Consider the following 26,706-nt stretch of genomic DNA (forward strand, 5'->3'; position numbering starts at 1 on the left):
ACTAGTTAATGGTCCAAGTCAGACTGAAACATAATAAGTTTCAATCTCCTATATGTGGATTATTTGTGTATTAATGACAAAATATTATAAAATTAATAGGGTACTATTTGTTAGGTAATGTAACCTTGGTGGGAGACAATTAGTGTCGAAAAATAAAAATTCTTTGTCATACTTTCATGGGAAATTTTTAATAATTGGTTATGTAATATTTTGTACTATTGCAGGTATTCGTGTTGCCTTGCTGTTGACAGCTTTCCTACTGAGTCTCGGAACTGCAGTTAGGTGTCTTACAACTGAAGAAAAGTCATTTACTGTGTAAGTTGATAAAGGAAACCATATTGCCTAAGAAATCTATTACTTTTTTGTTAAAAATTTGAACCAGTTATGAACATCATGTTCCTAAATGAATTGCATTTGCTCAAAATTCATTGCTCTGAGAGTAGAAAACTCTCGGAACTCATCAAAGGCATACTAGTGGCTTTCTTTTGTGTCTAATATTTCATTACATATAAGCTACATTATCTCTGTACTGCATAAAAGAACTAAAGATTTGAATTTGAACATACAGTAGTTCTCCTGTATCTGTGGGGGATACATTCCAAGCCCTACCATGGATACCTGAAACCGTGAATTGTAGCAAACCCTATATATAAGTCATTTTTTGTTTATATATGTACCCATGATAAATTTAATTGATAAATTGCACAAAATAAATCAAGAATTGACACTTATTCACTGATGGGAAGCACTGCCTGGCTTCTCTTAGGTTTTGAAGAGCTGCTATCATCACTGCTTTGCACTTTTCAGCCATTATTAAGCAAAATTAAGGGTTATTTTCGGGCCACGGTAAGCCATGAGTAACTGAAATATTGGAAACCAAATCCGTGGGTACGGGGGTTCCACTTTATAGTGAGTAAGAAATGTATCAACGACTCACAAAACTGCAGTAACACGACTGCAAACAAATCACATTGTGAATTTTAGGACTCGCTTGCTGGGGATTCAAGCCTCACCGATTGTGTGATTTGTATGAATTTTTTATTTCAATAATGGGGATTATAGTGTCAGTTTTGCATTCATGCTATTATAATAAAGCATTTTGCTTTTATAATACAGCCTCTCCTCACTTAACAACGGAGTTCCGTTCCTTAGACCACGTCGGTAAGCGAATTCGTCGCTAAGTGAGGAGCACACTATAATGGTAGTGGGTTTGTGTCAACCATCTTTGATATCGCTTTAATGTCGCCTTTGCACCATTTATAACATTTCTGGTATATTTTTAAATGTTTATACAGTAGTGTACTGTATACTGTAATAAACAGAATAGAGGAACTCAGTTCTAATATACATTATTTAGGTATGCATACTGGTCGGAGAGTCCGTCATAAGTCTGAGGCGTCGGTAAACGAGTACATAGCTAAGTGAGAGGCTGTATGCAGTTTGACATTCCATGAGGACATAGGAGTTTATTAGTCATGATTTTGTTACTAATGTTGCTATATTATTAATGTGTCTGCTTGCCTGACCATGGCTTGTTTCAGCACCTCCATCTCTTTCTCCCTCCACCTCCATCTCTCTCCTTCCACCTCCATCTCTCTTCTCCATCATGGAGCATTGTGGATATATTAATCTTCCAAACATGGTATTATTAATATTTTTAAGGAGCCTCTAATTTTTGGGACCTTAGGTGTTTCCTACTAACTGTAATGCAGTATAACTTGCTTTGGCATTCAAGGAAAATTATTACTTAACAAGGCAGTGACTGAAGAAGCTCATCTTTTTTTAAAGCACACACTAATGGTCTGACCATGTTGTACAGCCTCTGCTTACAGTCTGTGGTGTTTTCTTATTGTTGGGTCTCTATGTGCCCACAGGAAAATCTTGAGTGATTCCAGTACTTAATTAGGAAAGCTGCAGATGTCTTCTGTTATTACTGTATGTTTAAATTACCAGTGGGTCAGATAAATTAGACACATGTGCAACTCTTGGGTATCTTTATTGAGGAAATGTTTCGCCACACAGTAGCTTCATCAGTCCATACAAAGGAGAATCTTGAAGAACAGGAGGAGAACGAGGTAATCAGTCCCTCAGCCTTGAGTTGATGTGGTCAGTCCATCAATCTTGAATAGAATACGGTATAAGTGCGGAGAAGCAGCTTATAAACCGTAGGCAGGAGAGGTGCAGCAGTTATAGGTGGTGTCACATTTGTTCAATGTGGAAGTAGGTCGTGCCCAAGGGTTAGGCAAGCGAAGAATTCCCAAGTATTAAGATCCCAAGAAGTTGCAGTGTCTGACAGGATTGTAGATCAATGGTTCAGAGAACCGACACGTTGATAAATTAGACACATGTGCAACTCTTGGGTATCTTTATTGAGGAAACGTTTCGCCACACATTGGCTTCACCGCACTTATGTCGTATTCTATTCAAGATTGATGGACTGACCACATCGACTCAAGGCTGAGGGACTGATTACCTCGTTCTCCTCCTGTTCTTCAAGATTCTCCTTTGTATGGACTGATGAAGCCACTGTGTGGCGAAACGTTTCCTCAATAAAGATACCCAAGAGTTGCACATGTGTCTAATTTATCAACATGTCGGTTCTCTGAACCATTGATCTACAAACCAGTGTGTCAGATTAAATGAATTTCTGTTGTGAAGCCTGACTCAGATCATGGAGATGTTAGGCCAACAAAATGAGTATATTTCAAATGGAGTTATATGATTTCGAATATATGAAAAATTCCTTCCTTCATAAGCAGCTTGTATCATAAGAGGTGACTAAAATGCCAGGAGCAAGGGGCTAGTAACTCATTCTCATGTATAAATTACTAGATGTAAAAAGAAGACAAACTTTATGAAAGTTTTTTCTTTTGGGTCACCCTGTCTCGGTAGGAGACAGCATTTTAAAGCAAAAAATATGAAAAATGGCTAGATAACAAAGAATAAATTATGGTTGGTCATCTCCATTATACTGTTAGCACATGCTTCCTAGGTGGCATACAGCAGAGCGAGAACCAGCAGGTCCACAACTCAACAAATTTACTGTTAGGTAAATGGACATGGATGCAACTAATGTGACATTTTATTGTGGCAAAGTGGAGAGCAAAATGTCTCAGTAAAATGTCACATTAGTTGCATTTCTGTCCTTTTTGGTAATTTTACCATTATTATAGATTTACTGTTGCACAATGAACATAGCACAAGGCTTAAATAATGGGAGCTGCCAGTCATGAGCATTAAAGCAGTACATCAGACTCCTTACTCCCTCAACCTAATCTAATGAAACTATTGTTTAAAAGGTACCCTGCTCCATATACATTGAAAGAAAGGCACAGGTGAAGGGTTCCCATGGCTGCTGGTAATTCTTGTATGTCAAACACATTAAGACTCAATTATAGCAAATTTAATGGATCAATCATTCAAAACAATGGTTAACTAAGCTTTTAGTACAACATAAGTGCAACCTTACATCATCTTATGTCATCAATGGTTAACTAAGCTTTTAGCACAACACAAGTGCAACCTTACATCATCTTATGTCATCAAGACTCCGACTCATCCAGCCCACAGGTGTCATTTTTTGTCCAAGTATTACCAGATGAATTATCACAGTGATGTCCTTTACAAGAGCATAAACTATAATATACATCCTCTCCTCACTTAATGACGGAGTTCTGTTCCTAAGACCATGTTGTTAAACGAATTCGTCGCTAAGTGAGGAGCATATTATGATGGTAGTGAGTTTGTGTCAACCACCTTTGATATTGTTTTAATGTCACCTTTGCACCATTTATAACATTTCTGGTATATTTTTAAATGTTTATACATTAGTGTACTGTATATTGAAATAAACAGAATAAAGGAAATTGGCTCTAATATACAGGGTGGGCCAAAAGTAGGCTTACACTTAGTAGGTATGCTCTTAACTCTTGCACCTGCTTGGTATTTTCACACTTCCAATACTGCTTTAGTATTGGAATACTGGTTTGGAATAATGGTTTGGAATATTGGTTTGGAATTATGGTTTGGATAAATTAAATCGAAAACATAAACAAATAGTAAAACAACTGTAAGCCTACTTTTGGCCACCCTGTACATTATTTAGCTATGAAAACTGGCCAGAGAGCCCATTGTAAGTCCGAGGCATTGCTCAATGAGTATGTCGCTAAGTGAGGAGAGGCTGTAACTTGCAGTGCTGCTCAGCAGTGGGCACACCAGCATGAACATTGTTATAGTTATATGCTGTAAGAATGTTGGTGAAGGGTACCTTACCTCTTAACATTTCATCATTCAAGTAATGGAGGGATTTGGATGTGCTTCTATTATGCTATAGATTGGTTCTTAAGGCTTTTTATTATTCTTACGACTTTTATAGTAGAATTCTTCCTCCGTATGCCATGCGTGTCGTAAGAGGCGACTAAAATGCGGGAGCAAGGGGCTAGTAACCTCTTCTCTTGTATATATTACCAAATTTAAAAGGCAGTTCGTTTTTCCTTGGGGCCCCCCTGCCTCTGTGGGATGTGGCCAGTTTGTTGAAAGTAGGCCTTTACAGTTTATGAATTTTTGAAAGTTAGCCCAAACAGTCATTATTCCTACTTACGAGCAATTGGGTATCATGCTCTCCTGACTACGTACTTCACATTTTGCCTCGTCATTCTGTCTAGGAAGTTGTAAGTCCCTGACGAAAGCAGAGACTTCTGCTATTGGCTCGAGTCACTGTAACTTGTTGCATACTCCATGATAGGGAGTATCAAGGAGTATGAAATACTCTGTGATACTTCCCGTTCTTGGATGAGATCTGGTTTTTTAAAGAATAAAAAGGCACAATACTGTGACTGGAACAGTGCACACATAACCTGCACATATGGGAAAGAAACTTATGGTGATGTTTTGGTCCAACTTGGACTATTAACTAGTTAACCCTTTCAGCGTTGGTCCAGTTATATAACAGCTTTGAAGCCAGTGTTGATCCTGTAGTACAACACCATGAGTTCAGCTCACTTATATAAGCTGTGAGTGATAAATTTGGGCCTAGATATGAGAGAATAGGTCTGTGCAGTAAGTGTGCACCATATAAAAAAAATACTGCAACACGCAGTGCGTAATGAGAAAAATGTGACTGTGTTTTTGGTTTAAAACCGCGACTTTGTGCCGTATTTTAATGTGGATTTTATGGTTGTTTCTCAGTTTCCTGGTCTCATTTGATAGAGTGGAAGATATATTACAGAAATAGAGGTGATTTTGATTCATTTCAGGTCTGAAAGTAGCTTGAAATTGAGCTCAAAGTAGTGGAAATGTTCGATTTTTGCCCATATTCCAGAGTACAGTACACATCCAGCTTGCCAGTCTAATACACATTTAGGAATGCACTGATGTTATTGTACAATTATTACAATAATGCAGTAGTCTGCATAACAGTAAATCTTCTATTTTTTGTGTGAATAAAAATTAAAAATGAAGAGCAAGTGTAGTTAATATAAGAGGGGCTCAGAGACATGACTAAAGAACAGAGGAACTGTTTTCTTATTGCCAGGAATGTCTTCATTATTTATTCTGGACCACATTTTTAACTAGTATTTTTTTAATTTTGTGTGAAATTGGTCAAATTACTGATTTCTAATCACTTTATTGAGTAATTAAAATAGATAAATGGGAATTTTCTTGTACTCATTCAATAGAATAGAAGGAACAATGGAACTGGCCAAAAATAGGGCACAAAGGGCAAAATCACCAATGCGCAAATATCACTGAGACCACTAACTTTGCGAAAGTGTAATTCCATAAGTTTTCCATTAAATTTCATACTTTTGGTTTCATTACCTTCAGAAAAAGATTCTATATCATTTTATAAGATAATTTTTTTTTTTTTTTAATTCTTCAACCCTGAGAGCAAGTTTGAGATCAGGGGTCTCTACCCTGAAAGGGTTAATGGTCAGAGACTTATGACATTTTGGTCTTACTTTGGTCTGATCATTAACTGGTTAACAGTCCAAGTCAGACCATGACATTTTGGTCTGATTTTGGTCCGATCATTAACTAGTTAACGGTTCAAGTTGGAACAAAACTATGTCATAAGTTTCTTTCTCCTCTGTGTGGTTATTTTTGTATCTAGATTTTTCATTCCCCAAATGCTTTATTTTCCCTTTTTTCAGTCCTTATGAATATAATGTTAATAATAGTCTGAATACTTATGTTACAGTCTGGCTCATGTTGGGGCTGTACTCAATGGGTTTGCTGGCATTATTATAGGTGCTGCTCCATCCTTAATTTCCTCCAGGTGGTTTCCACCAAATGAGCGAACAACTGCTACAGGTTTGTCCTTAGACCTTCATCGTAACTGTAAATAATCTACTACTTTCTTTGTGTAAAACCCTCAGTGTCATTGTGAATAGTCTTGTGGATTAATCTACCACTTTCTTTGTATAAAACCATCATCATTGTAAATAGTCTTGTGGATTAATCTACTACTTTCTTTGTATAAAACCATCATTATTGTAAATAGTCTTGTGGATTAATCTACTACTTTCTTTGTATAAAACCATCATTATTGTAAATAGTCTTGTGGATTAATCATTTACCTCTTTCTTTGTATAAATCTTAAGCTGTTTGGCTAATAACTCAACCTTTTTTTACCTTTAAGGAAAATTTGGTTGACATTATTATTTGTTGTCTACCACTTGAACCATTACTGCAGGATTCATTAACATCATTTCAGTGTTAAAAATTCACCTCTAAACATGAGAAATTTTACAAAACATGGAAATTTGAGATCTCTTCCTGAACCAAATTACTACATCTCTTTGGTATATTTCAGGAATTGGCTGCACCTTCAACCAGTTAGGAAATGCTGGTGGGTTCTTCCTTGGCCCATGGCTTGTTCACATGCCAAAGAATCATAACCATACAGATAGTGATGACATAGACAATCTGAGAAAAAGTATAAGAGACTACATGTGGATCAGTAAGTAATGAGAGGAAGCTCATCATAAAGCCATCTTGGTCTTTCAAACATCTCCATTCACAAATTCTATAATTATTATTTATTGTTTATGACTTTTTTGTATATGGGAAGAAATTATACAAAGCATGACTACAAATATGAAGAAAAATATCATTGAAAAAATTTAACTGAAGGGACATGCCCAGGTGTTTTCATGAGCTTAAACGTATATATTTGAAGGAAGACATACATATGTACTTGTGTGTGTGTGCAGGTGCATATGTGCACATGCAACATAAAATTTTGAAGGGCTATCAAAATTCTGGTTGCATATTTTCACTTGTGTTGCATTAAAATCCTGTAGCAGGATTCATTGTGTTGTGCTTATACAGCAGATAAAATAAAACATTTCCCCTCTCATCTAAGCTCGAGACAATAATAATACAGAGATCCTGAACCTATGAGTGCCTGTGTTACAAACATCCTCACTTATGAATGAAGTTCTTTAGAAACATAAAAAATATTTTTTTATGACAACCATCATTTTAATTATTGTTTTCTGTAAAAAATAGGTTCCAAGTAACAAATATTTTTGGAACACCAGGAACACAACTCATTTGCTAATTGGAGACTTCTTATCCTGTGCAGACTTTTTGAAAAAATAATTGTGCTACTCATTTCAGCTAAATATATAATAAAACACTCTAATTGCTGATTTCAGTTAATCTTATACTAGGAATGCACTTAATCTTTCCTCATTACAGCTGCAGGCATATGTATTTCCCTCTTCCTTGGGGTTGTATCATACTTCCCAGACAAACCCAGGAAACCTCCATCTCTCAGTTCGTTCGTCCATGAACATCCGAGTCCATTTGTGAAGGATATAAAAATGCTCTTGAGGTTGGTAGTCTGTTTATATTGACAATCTTAGTGCCTAGCACTTGGTTTTATGATGGCTTGATTTTTGAAAATAAAATGCACATTTAAACAAGAAGGTTTCATTGTATTAATGGTATACAGTATCAAAAAACGTTATCTATGGAGGCAAAGAAGGGAATGTATGAAAGTATAGTAGTACCAACACTCTTATATGGGTGTGAAGCTTGGGTTGTGAATACAGCAGCGAGGAGGCGGTTCGAGGCAGTGGAGATGTCCTGTTTAAGGGCAATGTGTGGTGTAAATATTATGCAGAAAATTCGGAGTGTGGAAATTAGGAGAAGGTGTGGAGTTAATAAAAGTATTAGTCAGAGGGCAGAAGAGGGGTTGTTGAGGTGGTTTGGTCATTTAGAGAGAATGGATCAAAGTAGAATGACATGGAAAGCATATAAATCTATAGGGGAAGGAAGGCGGGGTAGGGGTCGTCCTCGAAAGGGTTGGAGAGAGGGGGTAAAGGAGGTTTTGTGGGTAAGGGGCTTGGACTTCCAGCAAGCGTGCGTGAGCGTGTTAGATAGGAGTGAATGGAGACGAATGGTACTTGGGACCTGACGATCTGTTGGAGTGTGAGCAGGGTAATATTTAGTGAAGGGATTCAGGGAAACCGGTTATTTTCATATAGTCGGACTTGAGTCCTGGAAATGGGAAGTACAATGCCTGCACTTTAAAGGAGGGGTTTGGGATATTGGCAGTTTGGAGGGATATGTTGTGTATCTTTATATGTGTATGCTTCTAGACTGTTGTATTCTGAGCACCTCTGCAAAAACAGTGATAATGTGCGAGTGTGGTGAAAGTGTTGAATGATGATGAAAGTATTTTCTTTTTGGGGATTTTCTTTCTTTTTTGGGTCACCCTGCCTTGGTGGGAGACGGCCGACTTGTTGAAAAAAAAAAAAAAAAAAAAAAAAGTATCAACAAGATGATGAATTAGACATGTGTAACTTTATATTTTTTGAAATAAGTGAACTTTGATTTTGATCACATGTACTTTCAGAAAATCTCTACTTAGTACTGAGATAAACTTATTTTTTCTCCCTAGCATTACTATGAGTAACAAGCCAAAATTATTAACCCTTAAACTGTCCAAACGTAGATCTTCGTCCACGTGCAGGAGGCTCTGAACGTAGATCTACATTTTTTTTTTACTTGCTTTCCAATGGGGAAAATCAAGGTCGAAGCGCTATGCACATGAACGTAGATCTACGTTTGGACAGTTTAACCCTTAAACTGTCCAAATGTAGCTATACGTTGATGTGCGGCAGGCTCCGAACGTAGATCTACCTTTTTTTACATGCTTTCAAATGGGGAAAATCAAGGTCGGAGCACTACGCACGTGAACATAGATCTACATTTAGACAGTTTAAGGGTTAAGGGTTAACTGAATTTAAATAAAAAAATAATATAATGTGTGTTGAAGTAGTTTAGCTTTTTAATTCTTTGAAACAAATTTCTTTTTGGCTCATTAAATATAACTTTTATTCTACTCTTTGCTGTTTTCCTTAATTTTAGTTACAGTATATCTAACTTGTATTATTATTGTTATTATTATTATTCTAATGCCAGCCATCTTCCACCGTGACAGGGTGACCCAAAAAAGAAATGAAAATATTTCTTCTTTTTACATTTAGTAATTTATACAGGAGAAGGGGTTACTAGCCCATTGCTCCAGGTGTTTTAGTCACCTCTTACGACATGCATGGCTCATGGTGGAAGGATTCTTTTCCACTTTCCCAGGGAGATGAAAGAAAAATAATTAAGAACAATTCTTACACTCTAAAGGAGGGGTTTGGGGTCTTTGCTATTTAGAGGGACGTCTAAACTGTCGTATCTGTGCGCCTTTGGCAAGACAGTGATAGCGTGAATGATGGTGAAAGAGTTTTTTTTTTGGGGGGGGTCACCATGCCTCTATGGGAGATAGCCAGCATGTTAAAAAAAACTATTAAGAAAATAGAAGAAAACTCAGATAGGCTTGTATCCATATATGTGTACATGTACACATGTGACCTAAATATAAGTAAAAGTAGCAAGATGTACCTGTTATCTTGCGTGTTTATGAGACAGTACGAAAAGACACCAGCAGTCCTACCATTGTGTAAAACAGTGACAGGTTTCCATTTCACATTCGTTTGGCAGGACAGTAGTAACTCCCTGGGTAATTGCTATCTTCCACATGTGCAAGTTAATTGTTCTATCATACTGTATCACTACTACTACTACTACCACCACTACCACCACTAACACTGCACCTCACTCTTAAGCCTATGTATACCCTTTGTGTCCACATATTGTTTGTAACGTCTTGACAAAACTCCTGGAGAGCGAAACGTTGCCACAATAAAATATCACATTAATTGCACTTGTGTCCTTTTACTTTACAAAAAGGAAGTTATAATTTTTTGTGGGTCAGAGTACTCACCATCAAGAGAGTGAATTACAAGTGAAGGTGTAAGGTGAACTAAAGATGAAAGTGTGGTCAGTGCTGTGCTAGGCAGAAGGGTCTTGATCATTGCATCTACACCCACTCACACCAGCTACAAAAGCAACAAAACTTTGTGTTATCACAAATTTGTATCATGAGCATTTGTGATGAAGACTAAATATGTCAGAATCATAAGTTCAGTCTGCCTAAACTGCAAATGCTCTAAATGTTCATTTCAGCTGAATGTACTTTAAAACATTCATGACCTTGCCCCTTGTCATCATTCTAATACTTGACAGAATCAGGTTGTTTGTTCTCTTACCATTCAGCAAGATCTCTTGAAAATATCCCCTAGATTACATAGTTATAATACAGTACTGTATAACATTTTGAAATGCGAAAAACTATTTGCTACCTTTTGAAATACCTTGATACCACCAGCTGGCCCTCCTTAACACTTTTCAGTCTATTTTGCTCCATTCTACCCTTCTTTCTTATCCAGATACACCTTTTTTATAGTTGAGGCTGGCTCAAAAAACCAGCTGAGTCAGAACAGCTAATATGAGGTGACAGAGGTCAACACAGTTTATTGAACCACATCACGGAAAGTAATCTTTCATACATTGTAATATTGTATTGTGTGTTCATGTTTGACAAACAGTTAGGTATCTTTTTATTAGCTCCTTTAATTCCATGAGAAGGCAGTTGTATTCTGAAAAACAGGTGCGTCGAAAAACTGTAGCATAGACTGGAAACTCTTAGCCTATTTGATGGTGAATGTGAAAACCAAATTTCTAGAAAGACTCATTGGCCAGGATAAAAGTGTATAGGGGATACTATACACTTATGTCCTGGCCCTGAACAAAGCCCTAAGCCCTGAGTTAGGGATTGGCTTCAGCTGATCTTCCTGTTATGCTAAAGAAATCTTGATCACTACATTCATGTTTGTACACACTGACTTCAAAATGTATTTATATGTACCTGTACCATACATATTTGCTATTCAGTATCATTTCATCCCCTTTGTAGTTTCTGTGACATGAAGTATTGCATGGAAGAAAAAAATAAGTAGTAAATGTATGCAATGGAGAAGAATGCAGGTGTGGGAGAGATTGGAGCTATGAAGCTTAAGTTTTTGCATATTACTTTGTTATGGGGCTCTGAGTGTAATTTGCAATAGACAAGACAATATCTACACATTCCCACAGTCAGATGAAACACTAAGGAATCAGTTTGTTTATTAACCCAAATTTTGGCTATGGTACCACTTATTCTTTTCTGCCTTGCAACATTTATTTATTGCAAACTCTGACTTCATCTCCTGCTAATCCTGTGGGCATGATTTATACTTTGTATTGCAATATATTTCATAATTTACTTACTGTACAGAAAGTTTTCACCATGAGTGACTTTAGTACCATAATATAAACAGCTGTATATTTCAGCAACAGAAATATTTGGATGCTGGTGGTGCCATACAGTATTACCCTTGGAATCAACGTGGCCTGGTCCAGCGTCCTTGACATTAATGTAGCACCTTTTGGTATCTCACAGGTTAGTCTACAAGTTGGGTAGTAACACAGTACTTTAGTTATTTTGATGTAATTTTTTTTCAACTTTAATTGATTTCCTGAGGTTTTGCTTAATCTGTTGCACAGTAAAGCCTCAAAATTGCTAAGGTCATATTTGTAGATGTTCCTTTGAAGCTAAAATTATACAGTACAGTACCACTAGATTTTGTCAGTATAGAAATGATAGTACCGTGACTGGAGCAATGGACAAATAACCCGCACATAACTTTTTTTCAGATTTTGGCTAATTTTGTCAGGTACCTTATCACTTTAAATATTGATCCAATCTCTAATATTGACATGCATAAGAAGGAATGCCCTGAAAGAGGAGAGAATTTGACTTGGTAATTCCTGTGAGCACATTTTGAATGAAATCCTCTAATTGGTTTTCAATTTAAAGGCCATTTTGTTTGCTTGGTTAGCCACTAGACTTTGTAGCTGTGTGTAGTTGTTATGCATAGTGGCCACAGTGGCTCATGGCCTGGTGGCAAAAGTTCTTGCTTCACAGGGTGAGGATCTGGGTTCGATTCCCTGCAAGGGTTGAAACATTGGGCATGTTTCCTTACACCGGTTGTCTATGTTCACCTATCAGTAAAATGGGTACCTGTGTGTTAGTCAAATGGTGTGGGTCACATCCCGGAACAAAACTGACCTAATTTGTCCGAAATACTCTGCATAATAAGCGGCGTTCTATGTAGTAATATGTCATTGATGTCAGCTAGACCTGTATACCTTGTATATATACTTGTAGAAATAAAGATATTATTTTAATTTATTAACACACTGGTCATATCCCACCAAGGCAGGGTTGCCCGAAAAAGAAAAACTTTCATTATTCGCTCCATCACTGTCTTCCCAGAGGCACTCACACTACAGTAATAAAACTGCAACATTAACACCACTTCAGAGTGCAGGCACTGTACTTCCCATCTCCAGGACTCAAGTTCAACCCACCGGTTTCCCTGAATCCCTTCATAAATGTTACCTTGCTCACACACCAACAGCATGTCAAGTTCTAAAAATAATTTGTCACCATTCACTCCTGTCTAACGCACATATGCATGCTTGCTGTAAGTCCAAGCAAATCGTACACAAAACTTCCTTGACCCCCTCCCTTCAACCTTTCCTAGGCTGACCCCTACCTTGCCTTCCCTCCACTACAGATTTATACAGTTTTGAAGTCATTCTATTTCATTCCATCCTCTCTACATGTCAAACTGGATATTCTTGCCTTTTGGAATTTGCCAAAAAAAAATTCAGTCATTTGAGCATCTCTGCGAATGTATTGTTTTCATGCCAAAACCAGAATAAAGAAAAAAGCTAGTTATTGCAATTATATCCATGGAGCCCTTAAGTAAAAACAGTGGATGTATAATCGAAGCACAAATTTGGAGATTGCTGATTTGTGGGTTTGAGTGTACAGTACTTTGGTGTCCTCCTCCAGTATATCCTTGTTTTGCTCCTTTCACAATTATGTACTGAATAAAAAGGCACAATAATGTGACTGGAACTGTGCACAAATAACTCACTTGAGAGAAGGACAACATTTCGGAGTTATGACAACATTTCGGTGTTTCAGTATATACATTTTGTAATAAGGGAGTATAGAGGTAATTTTATAGCTAATTTTTTTTCTGCGTGTTTGGTATGCTGTTATTTTTTGGTAAAAATTTGTAAGGAAATGTGTAATTTCTTTTGATGCTCATGTGAGTTTGCTGAGAATATACTTGATGAGAGTATCAAATGATTTAGATAAAGAAAAATTGGATATCAAATTGGGAAGGAGGAGTATGGAAGAAGTGAATGTTTTCAGATACTTGGGAGTTGACGTGTCGGTGGATGGATTTATGAAGAATGAGGTTAATCATAGAATTGATGAGGAAAAAAAGGTGAGTGGTGCGTTGAGGTATATGTGGAGACAAAAAAAACGTTACCTATTGAGGCAAAGAAGGTAATGTATGAAAGTATAGTAGTACCAACACTCTTATATGGGTGCAAAGCTTGGGTTGTGAATGCAGCAGTGAGGAGGCGGTTGGAGGCAATGGAGATGTCCTGTCTAAGGGCAATGTGTGGTGTAAATATTATGCAGAAAATTTGGAGTGTGGAAATTAGGAGAAGATGTGGAGTTAATAAAAGTATTAGTCAGAGGGCTGAAGAGGGGTTGTTGAGGTGGTTTGGTCATTTAGAGAGAATGGATCAAAGTAGAATAACATGGAGAATGTATAAATCTGTAGGGGAAGGAAGGCGGGGTAGGGGTCGTCCTCGAAAAGGTTGGAGGGAGGGGGTAAAGGAGGTTTTGTGGGCGAGGGGCTTGGACTTCCAGCAAGCATGCGTGAGCGTGTTAGATAGGAGTGAATTGAGACGAATGGTATTTGGGACCTGACGATCTGTTGGAGTGGGGGCAGGGTAATATTTAGTGAAGGGATTCAGGGAAACCAGTTATTTTTATATAGCCGGACTTGAGTCCTGGAAATGGGAAGTACAACGCCTGCACTCTAAAGGGGGGGTTTGGGATATTGGCAGTTTGGAGGGATATGTTGTGTATCTTTATACATATATGCTTCTAAACTGTTGTGTTCTGAGCACCTCTGCAAAAACAGTGATTATGTGTTAGTGAGGTGAAAGTGTTGAATGATGATGAAAGTATTTTCTTTTTGGGGATTTTCTTTCTTTTTTGGGTCACCCTGCCTCGGTGGGAGACGGCCGACTTGTTAAAAAAAAAAAAAAAATCCTAACGATCTTTCTAATGAATGTCGATATTAATTAGTGCACTAAATGTGTTGGCATTCCTTTCAGGATGAGGCCAGCTGGTTGGGTGTTTATGTGACGCTAGGTGGTGTTGTGATGGCTTTATTATGCGCCAGATTGTCAGATATTTTGTTTGGCTACATGAAGCTGACTATTATAACACTGATGGTAATTGCAACATTAGGATTCACATGGTTTCTTCTGATCATGAATGAATGTCTTCCCTACAACAAAGGTACGGTATTATCTTCTTGCTGCACTCATTTCAGGTTAATGTTACTGTTCATTCACCTCACCTGTATTCTTAGAATTTTTTTTTAACACGTCTCCCACCGAGGCAGGGTGACCTGAAAAAGAAAACTTCACCATCATTTGCACTATTACCTTCTTGCCATAGCTGCACAGATACGACAGTTCAGGTGTCCCTCCAAACAGCAGATATTCCAGTCCCCTCCTTTAGAGTACAGGCAATGTACTTCCAACTTTCAGGACTCAAATCTGGCTAACCAGTTTCTCTGAATCCCTTCACAAAATATTACCTTGCTCACACTCCAACAGCTCATCATGTCCCAAGTACCATTTGTCTCCACTCACTCCTATTTAACATACTCACACATGCCTGCTGTATTCCTACGAGAATGCGTGCATTAAAATTACCAGCAAAACCTCGATTTAATTGACTAGTAGTTGGAGCGGATGGCTAGTGATGGCTATTTTGGTGGATAGAGATGAGATTGTGTGTCCATGATAGTAACAACAACAAACAATTCTGTAATTAACAGACTGTCTGTTGTTGGTGAATCAACTCGCCCATATTTCCAGAATTCATTAAATTGCGGGTTACTGTGCCTGTGTACCAAGAGCAAAGTCAGCATTTTGAGCAAACATACTGAACAAATGTGGCAAAGCTGACAGGTGGTGACAAAGACAGTTACAGAGAGGAACTTTATCAAGGCATTTCATCTGTGGACAGACTGCTTTAGACAATCATTGACTGAAGAAACCTGTCCTCAGACAAAGCCTCTCAATAAAAGTTCCTCTCTGAAATTTTGTCTTTTTCACCATACTGATGCTTTTCCAGTTTTCTGTGCAGTAGCTGATTAACCCTATCTTCCTCCTCCTCCTCTTCTTCTTCCTCCTCCTCCTCCTCCTCCTCCTCTGCCTCCTCCTCCTCTGCCTCCTCCTCCTCTTGCCTCCTCCTCCTCTTGCCTCCTCCTCCTCTTGCCTCCTCCTCCTCTTGCCTCCTCCTCCTCTGCCTCCTCCTCCTCTGCCTCCTCCTCCTGCTCCATTCTTGGAACAAGTTTGAAGAGCTTGTAGTTCATAATCACTATCATTATCATCACCAATGCTCACATCTGAGTCTGGGATTTTGGAAAATAGGAGTTTCCTCTTTGATTCTGGTACAACTGAACGACGGCCCAGCACCAGAGGTGGAAGGCTGTGGGTTGTACTGTACATCATTTAAGATTAATGTTAGTGATCTTAATATAGGGTAATGTAAATTAAAAAAATATTAACCAACTTTTAGAATACAGCAGGGCCTTGTTTGTTTGGCTCTTTGATTCCATGCAATAAGCAAAAATCGCTGATGGGTGGAAAAGAGCAGTTATTTCAATCTCGATTTCATCTAAAACTCCTGATAACATGTTTACACTATCATATATTAACCCTTTCAGGGTTTCGGCCGTACTAGTACGGCTTACACCCCAGGGTTTTTGACGTGCTAGTACGCTTAAATTCTAGCTCCCTCAAATCTAGTGAGAGAAAGCTGGTAGGCCTACATATGAAAGAATGGGTCTATGTGGTCAGTGTGCACAGTATAAAAAAAATCCTGCAGCACACAGTGCGTAATGAGAAAAAAAACTTTGACCGTGTTTTTGGATTAAAACAGCGACTTTGCACTGCAATTTCTTATGGTATTTATGGTTGTATTGTAGTTTTCCTGGTCTCATTATATAGAATGGAAGACATATTACAGAAATTGAGATGATTTTGGCTGGTTTTACAATGAAAAGTACCTTGAAATTGAGCTCAAAGTAGCAGAAATGTTTGATTTTTACCAAAGTTCAAAAGTAAACAAATCATGTCAAGCGTCCAATACACATCAACTGGTGAGTCTAATATTCTTTCACAAGTGCGTCGATAATATTTATATCATTTCTACACTAATGCAGTAGTCTGCATAACAGTAAATCTTTTTTTTTTTTTGTAAGAATAAAAATTCAAAGTGGAAAGCCAAAGAAATATAAGAGGGGCCTGGGGATGTGACTGACGAACAGAGAACTTGTTATTTTAGAGCCAGGAATGTCTTTCTTGTTTATTCTGGACCCTATTTGGAAATTGGCATCTTTTGAAATTTGTGTGAAATTGGCAAAATTGCTAAATTCTGACCACTTTATTGGATAGTTGAAATCGGTAAATGGGTGGTTTCTTGTAATCATTCGATAGAAAAAATAAAGTTCTAGCAAAATATTTATGATTTTTGTCAACTAGTACACTGGAATTGGCCGAAAATAGAGCTCAAAGTGGGCAAAATCGCTGATGCGTAAACATTGTCGAGACCGCTAACTTCACGAGAGCATAATTCCGTAAGTTTTCCATCAAATTTCATACTTTTGGTGTCATTACAATCGGGAAAAGATTCTCTATTTTTTCATAAGAAAAAATAATTTTTTTTTTTTTTTTTTTAAATTTGGGCAGAGAGGGCCTGGCGACCCTGAAAGGGTTAAGTGCTCAATACAACAATGCACAAAAGAACAAAGTAAAATAAATGCACAGTGCATACAATACTTATCTTAAAATGTGGTGCTGGTTGCTTTTCCCTTATGAAACTGCTGTGCAAAAACTGTGGAAGAGCTGTAAAATCAATGAACATAATGAATAAATGAATAACGGTCAGTGCTTCATTGCTTGAAGAGGGTCACAAGCTAGACTGAAAATATTTGCTCTGTTTTCCAATTCTTGAATTTGAGTCATTTGATTAAAGTGGATTTTGTTTATACTTTAATAATTAATAGACTTAAACTATATACTCTGCCTTCAATGACTTCCAAAATCATAATAACACAATTGCAAATAAATCACAGAATGGGTGGGATTTGAACTCGTAGTAAGTGAATCCTAAAACTCACTGCCTATAAGTTCCAACCCAACCCATTTTGTGATCTGCACCTTAAGTGTTATATCAATGGAATCCTAATAATTTATGATTTTTTGCAGTTTACTTATTCGTCAGTGTGATTATAGGAGCATCCTTCAACTACGCTTGTTCGCCATTATTCTTTGAATTAGCAGTGGAATTGGCCTACCCTGTACCAGAGGGGGTAGTAGGAGCATTTCTTACAATGTGTTGGAACATAGTCAGTGCTACATTCCTCCTTACTATGCAAACACCAATGAAAAGTAAGTTTGGAACCTTATTTTTTTTCTTTTGCTAACTCATAGTAATTATATTTTATTATCAGATATTTCTTAATTTGTTTTGAAATACAGTTATTGAAAGAGTGATAGTGAATGTATTTTCATCTTTGAGTCATTCTGCCTTGGTGGGAAATGATTGATGTACTATATACTAAAAGAATAGAATTTTGCTTCTTTTTCTCTACTATCTGTATTCATAAAGCAATTTCTTACTGCTATTCATGCCTCACTGTTCAGAATGCTACACACTACTTTATTAAACCCTTCTTAACTACACTTCTCTCTATTTTATAATTTTAATAATATTTTTCTTTTGTACCTATTCTGTTCATATTCCTTTCCTCAACTTTCCCTGTACCAAGATCACAAGATGTTGTTGTGTCTGACAGATGTGATGAAATGATTTTGAGGGACTGATTACCTCAAACTCCTCATCATCTTCCACTGTTATTCCCTGTACTGGACTGAAGAAGCCACTGGCTGGCAAAAATGTTACCTCAGTTAAGATTTCCAAATGTTACACAAGTGTCTCATTCTTGAACTTGTTGGTTTTCAAAAACATTTTCATCGCACCTGTCAGACACAGCAACATCTTAGGATATTGATATAGGGATTTCTTCAACACTTGCCTAACCTATAGACATGACCTACTTACACTAGTGGATTTGTCTGTTGGTGACTCTGCCTCCTACTTCTACTCATCTGACTGCAGTATAGTAGTATAAGCAACTTCTTCACACATATATGCTGTACATTTCTCAAGACTGATGGACACAGTACATCGACTCCAGGCTGAGGGACTTATTATCTCAAATTCCTCCTTATCTTCCATTGTTTTTCTCTGTTGGTGAAATATTTCCTCAGTAAAAATTCCCAAATATTGCACAAGTGTCTCATTCTTCGAGAGTTAGAGAAGTGATTTGGATGAATACTTGAACTGTGAAGTCTGCACACTTCTAGCAAGGCAGATAGCAAAGGAATGATGGTGACTGTGTTTCTTTCCCTTTATTACTCTAATTTTGTGGATAATGTACATTGTGGTAAAAAAAATTGTTTTAATGTACTGATTTTGTCCTTAATTTCTTATTTTGGTCCCTGCCTTTGAGAGCAGTGCCATGGTGCTACTGAATTGCTTTCAGTGCAGAAAATTAAGCTATCCTTCCTCTTCCTCAGAGTATACTTCAGTTCTTCCTCTTCCTCAGAGTATACTTCAGTTCCCCTCCCCCACCCCTCTCAGTCTCCATGCACTGGTGGGGCTTAAAAAATAAATATCTCAATATAATTTTTTGTTTCAGGTGTGATATGGATGGATTATATATTAGCCATCCAAGGCTTGGTTGTAGTGTTGCTGATGGTTTTTGTTAAGGAAGAATACAAGCGGACATCTGTTGACAAGGCTACCAGTGACCAGATTACTGAAAGTAATGAGCAAGAGGTACAAGCATAGTATACCTAGCATTTACATGTACCAAAGATTTAGTGTGTACAGTACTTATTTACTCTACCTATTTGAGTTTTTAAGGGGGTGAGCTCCAGCTCTTGGTACAGTCTTATTTTATCTGTTTGTAATCCATTGTTTAAATGCGTATGTAAATTATTTTTAGCCTTGCTCAAAATTGTTACTGATTTTGAGTTTCTCATGTTTTTTAACTCATTCCTTATATAGCATTTTTTTTTTTTTTTTTTTTTTGTATTGCCATTTGAGAGAGTATAGTGAGTTTCCTAAATGCAAACACTGTACTGTCAAACTCCCAAATTCATTAGGGTTTTATTTTCTTACAGACACTGTAAATTTAAATTCTGAAAATAAAAAAAAATTATGTCTACATAATCAATTTTATGTACAAGTGAAATTGTAATTGAAAACCTGCAGTTATTTTTTAACAAATTGCAATGAACAAACAGGAGCCTGCCACACCTTTACCAAATGAACATATACCAATGATAATTTTTATGAAGGTATTCGTGGAAACTGGTTAGCTAGATTTGAGTTGTGGAGGTTGGAAGGGCAGTGCCTTCACTCTGAAAGAGGAGTGAGGATGTTTCAGTTGGAGGATAATCTGAATTGTGATGTCATTACACTTCTGAAAAGATTGTGATTGAATAAATGATGATAAATGTGTTTTCTTCTTTGGGTCTCCCTGCCTTGGCAGGAGATGACAATTAAGTTTTAAACAAAAATACGTTTGATCAAGTCACCCTTCACTGTGTGACACCATCTGTCTCATTTCTTAATGAAGTTTGACAGACAATTCAGGTATGTGGTAGTGCTGGGTGATTATTATATTGACTGAAAAGTGCTTTGCCACTAAGTAAAGTGTAAGAGAAAGAAAATGCTAGGTCTCACATATTTGCTCTGCTAAGGTCTGTAGCAGCATCAGTATTCTAACAGATCTGAGGGAAAGCAGATAGCAGATGACACTCATTTCATACAGTGTTTTTCTAACTGAAGAATTCACTGAATTGTTCTCATTTAAACTTTCTCATTATTTATTATCATTTGGAAATATGTACAGTTACTGTATGCACAAGTATAGTGTAAATGCTGCCAAGTGGTAAGAAGATACTAAATGAGAAGTATTTATTGGTAGAATGTTTCACCTGTGAAAGGAGGTTCTGTCCATGAGAAACAGTAAAGGAACCAGAACTGTGCCTTGTGGTACTGAGCTCTTTGTTTTGCTGAAGCTAGATTTTTTTTTATTTTTTTTTTTTTTATTATCACACTGGCCGATTCCCACCAAGGCAGGGTGGCCCGAAAAAGAAAAACTTTCACCATCATTCACTCCATCACTGTCTTGCCAGAAGGGTACTTTACACTACAGTTTTTAAACTGCAACATTAACACCCCTCCTTCAGAGTGCAGGCACTGTACTTCCCATCTCCAGGACTCAAGTCCGGCCTGCCGGTTTCCCTGAATCCCTTCATAAATGTTACTTTGCTCACACTCCAACAGCACGTCAAGTATTAAAAACCATTTGTCTCCATTCACTCCTATCAAACACGCTCACGCATGCCTGCTGGAAGTCCAAGCCCCTCGCACACAAAACCTCCTTTACCCCCTCCCTCCAACCCTTCCTAGGCCGACCCCTACCCCGCCTTCCTTCCACTACAGACTGATACACTCTTGAAGTCATTCTGTTTCGCTCCATTCTCTCTACATGTCCGAACCACCTCAACAACCCTTCCTCAGCCCTCTGGACAACAGTTTTGGTAATCCCGCACCTCCTCCTAACTTCCAAACTACGAATTCTCTGCATTATATTCACACCACACATTGCCCTCAGACATGACATCTCCACTGCCTCCAGCCTTCTCCTCGCTGCAACATTCATCACCCACACTTCACACCCATATAAGAGCGTTGGTAAAACTATACTCTCATACATTCCCCTCTTTGCCTCCAAGGACAAAGTTCTTTGTCTCCACAGACTCCTAAGTGCACCACTCACTCTTTTTCCCTCATCAATTCTATGATTCACCTCATCTTTCATAGACCCATCCACTGACACGTCCACTCCCAAATATCTGAATACGTTCACCTCCTCCATACTCTCTCCCTCCAATCTGATATTCAATCTTTCATCACCTAATCTTTTTGTTATCCTCATAACCTTACTCTTTCCTGTATTCACCTTTAATTTTCTTCTTTTGCACACCCTACCAAATTCATCCACCAATCTCTGCAGCTTCTCTTCAGAATCTCCCAAGAGCACAGTGTCATCAGCAAAGAGCAGCTGTGACAACTCCCACTTTGTGTGTGATTCTTTATCTTTTAACTCCACGCCTCTTGCCAAGACCCTCGCATTTACTTCTCTTACAACCCCATCTATAAATATATTAAACAACCACGGTGACATCACACATCCTTGTCTAAGGCCTACTTTTACTGGGAAAAAATTTCCCTCTTTCCTACATACTCTAACTTGAGCCTCACTATCCTCGTAAAAACTCTTCACTGCTTTCAGTAACCTACCTCCTACACCATACACTTGCAACATCTGCCACATTGCCCCCCTATCCACCCTGTCATACGCCTTTTTTTGTTAATTACCATTATTTGTATAGAACACAGAGTAGTAGTAAATTAAACAAAATCCAACTTTAGTAATGTGAAGAGCTCAGTACCCCAGAGCATGAGCCTGGTGCCTTTTCTGTTTTCATCCTCATAGCAGACATAGATAAAAATCACAGTAGTAAAAGGCAGATAAATTGTAAGAAAATATAAGGAAAGTCTTCCAGTGGGCAGTAAAGAATATCATGATGTTCTTTGGTGACAAATTCCACCTGCTCAGATATGGATAGGACTTTGATTGAATTTTGGATTTATTTTTTGCTCAATTGTTGACTGACCATTTGCATATATATTTGGTATATGAATATTTAGTGTCTATCTGGTATACTCCTAATATTTTGGTAAAGTAAGTAATGTGAAATTTTTTCAAATGATTATGTATTGCTTAGGGATTATAGATTCACTATTGGGTTTGTATTTTTATTATCAGTTATCACAGAATGTGAATTCTGTGATTTGTTTTCAATAATGTTATTACTGTTATCAGTTATTTCATGATGAAATTCATTTACTTTTTATATAGTCCAATCATTTAGTGCCTGTTTGGTAAGCTCAGGAACCTCTGAAGCTGGTGTAGCTGATGAACCTTTAGTGGAATACTTGATGGCATCCTCATCACCTTACTGAAGTCTCCCAGCTCAGGCTGACAGAGTTCAACACTACGTGACCAGTCCTGTGTGGTGGAAGTTACAGAGTCTCAAAACGAATCCCTATACAGTCTGTCCTCACTTAGTAACATAATCGTTTCACAACGACTCGGACTTACAACGGGCTCTCTGACCAGTATAGTAATGTATAGTACAGCTGATTTCCTCTATTCTGTTAATTACAGTATACAGTTTATTACTGTTTAAACATTTAAAAATATACTAGAAATGTTATAAATGGTGCGAAGGTGGCATTAAAACAATATCGAAGATGGTTGACACAAACCCACTACCAATATAGTATGCTTCTCACTTAGCAACGAATTCGTTTATCGACATGGTCTTAGAAACATAACTCCATCATTAAGTGAGGAGAGGCTGTATTGTATATGTTATATTGAATTCACTTGATGTGCCATGAGTGAGAAATTCATCTTGTTGTATAAAGCAAGGTAGATCTATCTTATTTTAATTTCATGTCATTACTATGTGCTAAACTTATTAGCTGAGAAAACACCACATTGATGTAATCTTTTTAATCTAAGTTGCCCAAAATGCTGTGCATACTATGGGCTTTTCAGATATTTTATTTATGTACATTTTTGAAAATACAGGTTTTGTGTTTTAATTAAAATTTCTGTTTTACGGTTTTTTACAGTATTTCATGAGTAGTTGAGTAGCTTAGTTGAAAAATACCATGTGTTCATATGGTAACACGTGTTCATATGGTAACACATACCACATGTTCATATGGTAACGTGTTTGTATGGTAACACATACCATGTGTTTAATATTGTAACACATATCATGTGTTTATATGGTAACACATACCATGTGTTCATATGGTAACACATACCATATGTTCATGTGGTAACACATACCATGTGTTCATATAGTAACATATGCCAGTAAATAATACATTCCTATCTTTCACTAACCTTTGAGACAAGCGCAGTATTTTTAAGTGCTAGACTGTGTATATTCCAGTCACAGTTTGCTGAAAAATACTTGTTGTACATATACAGTCGACCACAGTTAAAGGGATGATTAAGACAAATGTAACTTTTTATTCTATAAAAAAAAAAATATTTTTCTATTGGTGGGAGACGGCCGACTTTTAAAAAAAAAAAAAAATATATATATATATACTGCCTCGGTGGGAGACGGCCAGCTTGTTGAAAAAAAAAAATATATATATATATATTTTTTTTTCAACAAGTTGTAGTGTTTTATAACTAGAATTCACTTGGCTTATTTGGCAATGATTATTTTGCCAAACAAGCATATCATATGTTCATTTTTGCTAAAAATACAAAAATCAATAAAAAAGTCAGTGTATTTCAATAAAGTTAAATAATACTAATCAAGGTTAGGCTGGCCTCAGAGAGGTTAGGTGTATACTGTGTTGATTCTTGAAAGTTAGGCCAAGTTGCAAAGTTCATTTTGGTGTAAAATTTAAAATTTGCATGTCATATTACCTCTTGTAAACATATCAGTCTATAAGGAATAATATTAAAATTTACTTTTAAGATAGTTTGACATATTTTGTTGTTGTGGCAAAACAAAAAAAAAAAAGAGATTGGTGCTATGAAGTAAATACTGTACAGTGAATCCTCAGTATAGTAGACTAATAGAAGGAAGCAGCTGGCTGGTAATGGAAGTTGTGGTTTATAGAAGATTCCCAAGTGTTGCACAAGTGCCTCACTCATCAAGAAAGAGGTTGTTTGCTGTGATAGTAACAGTAGCCAACTGTTCATCAATCATTTGACTTAGTCCATTGTTTTTATATCAATATACCCAACAGATTTTGCTTCATGTTTCCGAATTCCTCTATATAGCAGGCTGCTATACTGAAGATTTCATTTGATGATTTGTATACATATATGTAGTATATATGTTACTGTTGAATTCTTCCTGTGTAAGCCCCTTGCCGAGAGCAAGGGGCTAGTAACCCCTTCTCCTGTATACAGTGGTCCCTCAAATATTGTCCATAATCCGTTCCTGGAAGTGGGACTGTTATCGAAATAGACGATTTTCAAATCAATTTTCCCCATAAGAAATAATGTAAATACAATTAATCCGTTCCTGACACCCAGAAGTATTAAAACAAAAAATTTTTTTACATGAAATATAGATGTAGTGCATAAACAATACAATGGGACATGATGAATGAAACATTAACAGCATAACACTTACCTTTATTGGCGATTCTTCTTAGTGTATGGAAGACTGGAGGAGGAGAGAGATTGAATTACTGTTTGGAAGGGGAATCCCCTTCGACGAAAATGTCCCTCGTGACCCATGCCTTATTATTAGATCTCCAAAACACACACAATTTACTCTTCATAACATTGTTTTTCTTGAACACTCTGGGATTTTCAGAATGGTACACTAGTAACAGCTTCACTTTGAAATCCCCACTAGCATTAGCATTGAACATGAGTGTCAGCCTGTCTTTTATAGGCTTGTGTCCTGGCAGTGCCTTTTCTTCCTGAGTAATGTAGGTCCTCTTTGGCATTTTCTTCCAGAAGAGGCCTGCTTCATCACAATTGAGCACTTGTTCAGGTTTCAGTCCTTCAGCCTCTATGTACTCCTTGAATTCCTGCACATATTTTTCAGCCGCTTTTTGGTCCGAACTGGCAGCCTCACCATGCCTTATCACACTGTGTATGTCAGTACGCTTCTTAAATCTCTCAAACCAGCCTTTGCTGGCCTTAAATTCACTCACATCACCACTGGTTGCGGACAATTTCTTTACCAAATCTTTATGCAAATGCCTAGCCTTTTCACAAATAAGCGACGTCATAAGACTATCTCCTGCTAATTGTTTCTCATTTATCCACACCAATAATAACTTCTCAACATCTTTAAGTACTGGTGATTTCATTTTTGTCAGCATATTTACCCCCTTTGCAACAACAGCTTCCTTGATTTCCTTTTTCTTGGCTATGATGGAAGATATGGTTGTACAGGATTTATTATACATCCTGGCCAATTCGCCCACACGTACGCCACTGTCATATTGTTCAATGGTGTTTTTCTTAAATTCAATTGTATTTCTCACCTTCTTTACCAAAGGCTTGGCACTAGGAGCTTTCTTTGGAGCCATGGTAGCTTATTTAGCACTTGCAAGCACTAAAATGGATGGAATATTATGAAATATTTCGTATGAACACGTGAGGGGACCATCACTCACTGGTAAACAATGGGACACTGGCTGGGAAGGGAGGCATAGGCGGCTCAGAGCCGTGAGTACGCATCCAGGACGAAAGATGATTAGCGAGTTAACAGACCATTTGCGAGCCAATGTTTAGACGAAATAACGACTATTTCCGAAATGGACGACTTTCAGGCCAGACGATTATTGAGGGACCACTGTATATTACTAAATTTAAAAGGAGAAACTTTTGTTTTTCCTTTTGGGCCACCCTGCCTCAGTGGGATGTGGCCAGCTTGTTGAAAGTTAAATATGTGACTGTTGTGTTGTGTGTGTTGCTACCAAATATGGCAGAATGTGACATGTTTCACTGCAGAGCTTTTCTTTAAGTGAAGTTTATTATCAAATGTTTTGTGGTATGACTTAATTAAGCTCTACCCAGAGCAAAATTTGATTTATTTTAGTGTTATTATTATATTTGTGGAAGCACTAAAGCCGTAAGTGCTATATAGCATTTAGAGAATGAGAGGGTATGAGGTTTGATCCAAAGAAGAAGATGGCTACAATTCCTTGGATCATGAGCCCTTCATTGACATAAAGGCAACCCCCAAATGTGTACTTAGGCATTTGCAATATTTGGAATCTTATTAGAACCAGTTTTGTTCTTCAGGAACTTTTTAAATCAAATGATTGAAAACTCCCAGTGAGCAAAACATATTCACGTAAAAATTCTGAAATGCTCTGTATAACCATGGGCTTTCTGCAAACATTTTCAAGTGTCACCCATTTCTGTATTGATA

The 26,706-nt window shown here is 37.3% G+C and overlaps 1 protein-coding gene across 3 annotated transcripts in view; it reads left to right on the forward strand.

Annotated features, from left to right (window-relative positions):
• Window positions 1-20,974, forward strand: part of LOC128701853 (solute carrier family 49 member 4 homolog) — a 44,421-nt gene extending 23,447 nt beyond the window's left edge. For all 3 annotated transcript variants that reach the window (XM_053795796.2, XM_053795794.2, XM_053795795.2), the window contains 8 exons: window positions 225-315; window positions 6,200-6,312; window positions 6,815-6,961; window positions 7,705-7,840; window positions 11,737-11,845; window positions 14,659-14,845; window positions 17,830-18,012; window positions 19,326-20,974. In XM_053795796.2, the coding sequence (XP_053651771.1) occupies window positions 225-315; window positions 6,200-6,312; window positions 6,815-6,961; window positions 7,705-7,840; window positions 11,737-11,845; window positions 14,659-14,845; window positions 17,830-18,012; window positions 19,326-19,477 (1,118 nt within the window). In that variant the 3' untranslated portion in view covers window positions 19,478-20,974. The remainder of the gene's footprint in view (window positions 1-224; window positions 316-6,199; window positions 6,313-6,814; window positions 6,962-7,704; window positions 7,841-11,736; window positions 11,846-14,658; window positions 14,846-17,829; window positions 18,013-19,325) is intronic.
• The last annotated feature ends 5,732 nt before the right edge of the window (window positions 20,975-26,706 follow it).

Source organism: Cherax quadricarinatus, chromosome 69 (genome assembly GCF_038502225.1).
Source record: "Cherax quadricarinatus isolate ZL_2023a chromosome 69, ASM3850222v1, whole genome shotgun sequence".
Taxonomy (NCBI): domain Eukaryota; kingdom Metazoa; phylum Arthropoda; class Malacostraca; order Decapoda; family Parastacidae; genus Cherax; species Cherax quadricarinatus.